This window comes from Drosophila obscura, unplaced genomic scaffold, assembly GCF_018151105.1.
Source record: "Drosophila obscura isolate BZ-5 IFL unplaced genomic scaffold, ASM1815110v1 contig_25, whole genome shotgun sequence".
Lineage (NCBI taxonomy): Eukaryota > Metazoa > Arthropoda > Insecta > Diptera > Drosophilidae > Drosophila > Drosophila obscura.
In genome coordinates this window covers 786,961-794,437 of record NW_024542812.1, presented here as the reverse complement: position 1 = coordinate 794,437, position 7,477 = coordinate 786,961, and the positions used below count along the sequence as shown (strand labels likewise).

At 47.8% G+C, this 7,477-nt stretch overlaps 1 protein-coding gene across 1 annotated transcript; it reads left to right on the top strand.

Annotated features, from left to right (window-relative positions):
* The first annotated feature begins 224 nt into the window (after positions 1-224).
* LOC111076310 (kinesin-like protein KIF12) lies at positions 225-7,329 on the top strand. Its single transcript, XM_022370056.2, is given in 9 exon segments — positions 225-738; positions 740-789; positions 4,287-4,461; positions 4,524-4,751; positions 4,811-4,951; positions 5,371-5,512; positions 5,579-6,431; positions 6,876-7,190; positions 7,254-7,329. Coding segments are annotated over 9 exon segments (2,211 nt in total). The 5' UTR covers positions 225-444; the 3' UTR covers positions 7,267-7,329.
* The last annotated feature ends 148 nt before the right edge of the window (positions 7,330-7,477 follow it).

The window sequence follows — 7,477 nt, the reverse complement described above, 5'->3', positions numbered from 1 at the left end:
CCGCTCAGAGACCGAGCTGCGAGCGAGTTGTCGCCTGCCAACTTGTGGCGGCGCAACAGCCACAACGAACTTCAATTACAGGTGGCGATTGTGGCCACCGAACGGACGGCCGACCATGTGCCGTGGTGTGGTGTCCGTGAGTAGAAATTACCATAAATCTGAGAGGGCTCGAATAAAAAAGGCTTCTCTGGTGAACTTGGGGCAGCAGTTCGTGTTGAGTTGTCGCGGCGAGCGGTTAACCCGTGCTAAGCTCCTTGCGTTTCGAATTTGCGTTCGTCGTTCGCGTGGCGTGGCAGATCCCACTGTTGTGTGTGCGCGTGTTCCGTGTTCCGTGTTCCTTAAGCAATGTCCACGGGACAGCCAGTGGAGCAAACAGTCCAAATAGTCCAATTATCGTACTCTGCTGGTCACCGCTAGGCCGGGACTTGGTGGCGCGCGAACGCCATGGTACGTCGCGCCTCGAGCGTGCCGCATTTGAATAGCAGCGGCGGGAGTAGCGCCGATAGCGCCAGCACCTCTGGCAATCGTCGGGGAAGAGGCGCCGTTGCCGGCTCACGTGGCAGAAAGGCGCCGACGCCCACATCTACCTCCATGTCCAGCCAGCGCCAGAGCTCCGGCAGCAGCAGCAGTATGCCCCGTTCCCGCAGTCTAACCAACGGCATGCGTCGCCTCAGTCCCCAGAAGGGAGCAGGGAGTGGCAGCAGCGGCGGCGGCGGCGGCGGCGGCGGCCATCGGAGTCGGTGGCAGTTCCCGCAATACGCCGTATTTCCTACGCTCACGGGAGAACGAGTAAGTGTGGTTTAAGGATAAGGAATGCCGCCACGCCACGGCTGCCATTGCGTTGATTCCCACCGTAATAAATAGGTGATAGCTTGCTGACGCTTGGGAAAACAGTGGAAAGCCGCTAAAAATATGTCCATATATGAGGAAAGACTTATAGTACACAGATCTGGGAATGCTGAACTCTGCCACTGCTATAACTAAAGATTTGTGGTCACTTTTTGACTTGGTATTGAAAATACTACTCTGTTTTATATAGGAAAAATTGTTTTTCTTTATAGTCCTGTGGTTACTGTACCTCTACTGAATATATATTTTAGGAATTTAAATTGGCCCATGAATATTGCATACGGGGGAGTACTTCTATTTGGTTTTTTAACCTTTCGCTGCTGCTGTTGGTGTAATTATTTAATAAATATATCTGTTAATTCTATGAGGAAGTACCACAAGGGAAATGTACATATTAATTTGCATCATTACATTCGAAAAGGGCAGGGCTAGGCTAGGACAACTACAACCATTAATGATAACACGACAGGGACTGAACTGACTGCTCCTGGCCTGCCTGGCTCACCCCTAATCGAAGGCAAGGAGCCATTAAAAACCACCGGACGAAGGCACGGCAGGAACAGACACAAGCCAAACCATAATGACCACGCACAATACGAATAAGACAGGCAATCAAATGGATGGAGAGACAGGCAGACAGACGAATAGACGAACGGACGAACGGACGAACGGACTGGCGGGCATTTTCTTTTAGTTTTTTATTTAAACAATTTGTGGAAAGGAAGTATCGCCAGAGATCCTGGGGGTTGAGCAGAGTCGAGCACTAAGCGGACACCACACAAATCGATTTTGCAATTAAAGCCCATTGAAGTCTGTATGTGGGATACTCGTATGACCGCAGTTGAGAGCGAAAGTGGTCATATTTGAGTTGGGTTTTTTTTTTTTATAGTTCGATTGCGATGTGGGCTGTGGGGTTCAGGTGTAGCGTAACAGACAAACAGCCTAAGGTTAAGGACCCACAGTTCCCTGAGCTGAACGGAGAGCTGAACGGAGAGCTGAAAAGTGGTGACAAGTGGGTTAAGTACAAGAGTTTGCCTCGGAAGGAGCATTAATTATTCAGCAACGAATAACTTTCTATCGATGGCATCGCCGGCTTGAACTACTTAATATGATGATACCGATGTCCATCCCAGGGAGCTAATCAATTCTTCGTTTTCACTTCACTTATGAATACCTATAATTTCATTACCTTCGATCATTAATTTACCTCAATGAAGGAAACGTGCAAAACGTCGGTGGATTTCTTCAATTTATGCTGGTGACATAGAGACGGCCTTGTATGGGAATATTCGATAGAACTATTAAACAAATAAGTGGGTTTATGTTATTTTTGGAATATTTGGAAGTGCTTCTAAGCACCAATGACTGGACAGATGCACACGCGACAGAATTCAATGGAAATTATATGTATATAATTTGCATCAAATCACCCTTCAATATGCGATTAGGTAGCTGGAATACAAAAAAACTTTTCCTGTGAATCTCTGGCTCGTTAAGAGCCTTCCATTCCAAGGTTAACATTCACACCTATGTACTTACATACATACATATGTATGTCATTTGGTAATTTAATGGATCGCCTGGATTTATGGAATGGCTTCTACTCCCCAGCAGCGGGGCAGGCAATTGGCATTATGGGCGTTATAATTATAATGGAACACGCATATACATATATGTAGACACACATATCTTATCATTGTGACTGATGAATGCGTTGATAGCTGTATGATTGACGACACATATTGAATACGAGTATATACAGATACTCAGACGGCAATGTCCAATGCCCAATGGACAATGGGCAAATGGTCTTCCGCTCACCCAATCTCCATGCAGGCAACTTTGAAAGTGAATTCGCGTGCGTGACGATGTGGCTTGGCTGGGAAATATTGCAATTTAAAAATCCATATAGACAATATAATACATGTATGTGTAGGTAGAGTATATATTCGTATGGATTTTCTGGCATGCACAGCTCAGAGTTGAGTTGGGTAATAATTACGCCCCAAAAACAGATAATCAAAAGTCCACATTTCGTTGCCTAAACAGGAGAGTTGGGAGGGCTGTAGCTCCAGTAAGCTCCCATTCCCACTCCCCCCCATGTATGGGGAAATAAAAGTGAGAGTTCTAGTTTCAGACTCGTTAGAATTTATTTGTTTCGCAAACAGCAAGGAGTCACTGGAAAAAACCCAAGCCACCCAGCTACCCAGCTCTTCTGCCCATGATCCAATCCATTCCAATCACTGCTGGACAATTAGGAATTGTTGGTCTGAGGTCAGTGTAAATATTATGCATGATAACATGCTGAGCTGGGTCACATTTGTTCAGGGGAAAGTCAATCTACTTTAAAAAGAGCCACACCGAGAACCTTAGTATCGGTTAGGGTCATACACGTAAAAATAATAAGCACGACGAGTACATATACCCAATATAATGACAGTATTATCGGGAACCCTTTCAGGAACAAATCAAAACTTTCGCTCTTAGCTCCCCATTATTCAATTAATTATTTAGCACCAAAAGTTGATTGAACTTTCCCACACCCCAGTTGGCGCCCCACGACCCACCCCTTAGTACAGTGTTACTGCCCAGGACCCAGGACCTGCTCCTTTTCTCAAGTTTTATTTTCTCCTGGTGCCTAGGGGTTCGTGTTAATTCTTTCTTTTGGCGCCTTTTGAAATATTTACCAAGTGCACACACACACACAAATGGCCCACTCATGGCTGATTAATGGATACGGGTAGACGGGTAGCGTACAAAGTTTGGCCATTAGTCTATGAATGTTTAACAAGTCATTTACGGGAAAATGTTAAATGTCAGACGACACACTCGAACTGGATAAGATTGGATACATCTCCTCCCACATACTCCTCCTGGTTCAATAAACCAACAACATATTTGTATTGGAAATTTCGGCTGATTCCGTTCTTTGCATTTAGCTGGATAATTATGGGCTCCAACTATGCAGCCCAAAGCTGCTATGAATCAATAATTTATCGCTACTTATTTGCATATTTCCATAAAGAGAAATTCCGCTGAAGAAAATGGTATTAATCACGCGCCTCCCCCTGCCCACGTCACATCAAAAAACTAATTGCGACTTTGTGTAAAGGAAGGTCGAAAACAAGAAAAACCCTCAAAAGCCATGAGCTAAGCCATCCCCATTTCACCCTTAACCTTGGCTACCTTGGCTGCTATTTATAGGGCCAGTGGTCAGCGCCAGGGGGCACCGTCAAGTTCAAGGCAAATCCACAAAATTCCAGGGGATTCGCAGTGGCCACAACAAGCGCAAAACTCGCCAGAGGAATGAAAGCTTTTTAGCTGTTACTCTGATTGATTGGCTGCGATTGTTGGTATTGGTATTGGTTCAGCCAATATTTGGGAGGGACCATAAATCATTCCATTACGAATATAAGCACAAACTTTACGTTCCGCAGGATTGGCAGCGCCGATACCCTGGAAATTGTCGCCTCCAAGTCCACCGGCAGCGAAGAGTGCTCCACGCCCGAGGACAACATCAATGTGGTGGTGCGTGTGCGTCCGCTCAACGAGAAGGAGAAGCGGGATAGACACGGCTCCACGCTAACATTTCCCGGCAACGGACAGGTCATAGTAAGTATCTGAAATCCGACGTCCGTTTCTTTGCCTGTGTTAAGCAATGAAGTCCCCGACAGATTGAGGGCAACGATGTGGGTCAGAAGCGTTCGCATAATCGGGACAGCGTTCGTGTCTTCACGTATAACGTGGTCTTCGAGCCCGGAGCCACACAGGATGATATCCTAGACTATTCGGGCATTAAACGCATCATCGAGATGGGCATTGAGGGATTCAGCTGCACGGCATTCTGCTACGGCCAGACGGGCTCGGGCAAGACGCACACGCTGACAGGACCGCCAGATCTGGTAAGTGGAGTAGAGAATCTCCAGCAGAAGTTGTGTTCGATGGTTGTTCCACATTGCAGTTTATTGGCAAGCCGAATCCAAAGGATCCGCGACATGGCCTCATCTTCCGTGCGTTTGTGTATCTCTTCCAATTGATTAAGAACCGAAAGGATGTCAATTATGTGCTCAAGGCCTCGTTCATGGAGATCTACAATGAACGGGTAAGAATATATTTAAGCCATCCCATTGAGAGTCGGAAAAGTCGGACAAACTATTGAATACATTTCTTGGGGTCGAAAATTCGATTTAAATTCAAATTGCATTTTCCATAATACTCCCCGCTGATTGCTTTCGGCACGGGCTCCTCCCTCGTTCAGTTCAGCAAACATGCATTGGATTGGTTTGACCTGACCTCTATTTAATGAATGTCAGCACGCTCTCGAATGTCCCATGCACCATGCCCCCACCCGTATATACCACCCCAACATCTCTCCAGTGCGTGGAATATTTCAGCATTTTGCTTGGAATTTCAAATGATTTGTTTTCTTAGCCCGTTCCCTTGGTTCTGCCCCCGCCTAATTTCATTATTGGTTTACCAAATTGAATTGCATTTTATACGAGCATTCAACGGGCATTTCAGGTAATCGATTTGCTCAATCCGGGAAGTGCACGGAAGCCGCTGGCCGTGCGCTGGTCCAAGAAATCGGGCGGCTTCTTCGTGGAGAACCTCTTCACGGTGGACTGCGAGGAGCTGGACGATCTGCTGGCCGTACTGGAGGAGGGTAAGTGCACATCCTTGACCCCCATTGAAGATTCATTTCATTCATCGTCTCATCTCGTTGTGGCAGGTATGAGAAATCGTGCCGTGGGCTCACATGCCATGAACGAGCATTCGTCGCGCTCGCACACGATCCTGACGGTGCACATCCTGTCGGACCAGCAGACGGATGGCGGAGTGTTCCTCTCCAAGCATGGCAAAATCAATTTCGTGGACCTGGCCGGCAGTGAGCTGACCAAGAAGACGATGAGCGAGGGCAAGACCCTGGAGGAGGCGAACAACATCAACAAGAGCCTGATGGTCCTCGGCTACTGCATCGCCTCGCTGAGCGATGCCAAGAAGCGGTCGGGCCACATACCCTACCGGGACAGCCAGCTGACCAAGCTGCTGGCCGACAGTCTGGCGGGGAACGGGGTCACCCTGATGATCGCCTGCGTCTCTCCGGCTCACTACAATCACGCAGAGACCTTGAACACCTTGCGCTATGCCTCCAGGGCCAAGCGAATACGCACCAAGCCCGTAATCATGATGGACCCCCGGGAGGCCCTGATCCTCAGCCTCAAGCGGGACATCCACGCCCTGCAGATGGAGAACGATCACCTGAAGGCGGCCCTCAATCTGCACCACCAGGTGGCCTCCAGCGGCCCCGCCACGGACAATCTGCTCGACATGCAGCTGGAACGACTGAGCAGCGGAGGCGGTGGCCCGGGGCCGGTGCCAGTGCCCAAGGTGGATCTGGAGCGGCTGCCCGAGCTGGATGGCTCAGAGCTGGCCGAGCTGGTGAAGCTCTACATGGCGGAGAACGAGTCGCTGCGGCAGGAGAACACACATCTGTTCACCGTGCGCGAGACAATACTCAGGGATCAGGAGATAGTTTGCCGGGAGAACGAGCGTCTGCTGAAGAAGCTCGAGGATGTTAACAAGTGAGTTTCAGTGGTGGGACTGCAGGAGTAGAATAGGGACCTTCTCGAGGCGCTTGGCTCATTGTTCTCTCCCATTTCTGACTCGTTCCAGATCGGTACCGGGGGCGAGCGGGTACGAGGACGGGGACGGGGACAATGGGCCAAGCACCGAGACGCAGACGAACCACATTGAGGCCCCCCCAGAAGGGACCACATAATCTCAGATATTTTTTTACCTTTACATCCGTATATTTCAAAACGTTTTTTTAAAACAAGCGTAGAGTGTGACTAGCCATATAAGCCATAAGCCTAAGCCATAAGCCAGCCTTTGTAATAAAAGTTTGTTTCTGTTCCTATGAATTGAAGGTATCCCCTCAGGGTCAGGAGGGTCACAGGGAATTATAGGAACTATTTATGTACCCTTCTATAAAATAATACATTTATATTTTTATTTCTTGGGTACAGGGTTTGTGTGCGCTCACCATTGATACCTGCACGCTCGGCCATATCCCCGACCACCGGCAAGGAAACGCCCGGCACTGAGATCTGGACAAATCCCGAACTGAATGGCGCTGCTGTCTTGCCGCTGGAGCAGCGGATGTCGGAGAATGCCGATAGGCGGACGGACACGGCCCAGAAACGCATCGATCACAAGCGCATTGCCAGGAATATTTTGATAATGGCGAATGCATTCACAAAGCCGGACTCAGATCTGGCCAAGAAGCTCAATACGGAGCCAGCGAATGTTCCGGCGAAGCAATCTACAGACTATATGCCCGAGTAAGTGTATTTACCCAGCAAACTGAATGAAGGACACCATTTATAATTTCTTATTGCTTTCAGCATGCTAACGTAGTTGATGGCCTAACAAAGATAAATACATATATATATTTTTGCAATTAATGTAATGAGAAAGTGCGCAGTACATTTGAAATAAAATTGTTACAGTTGTAAAGCTAATTAATTAAATTTAAAAAACATTGTTATCTTGGTAGATGGGAACATCTTGACCCTCCAGGTCTACGCTCTGAATATTTCAGAGAATAACGGCCAATAATATAAAAAAA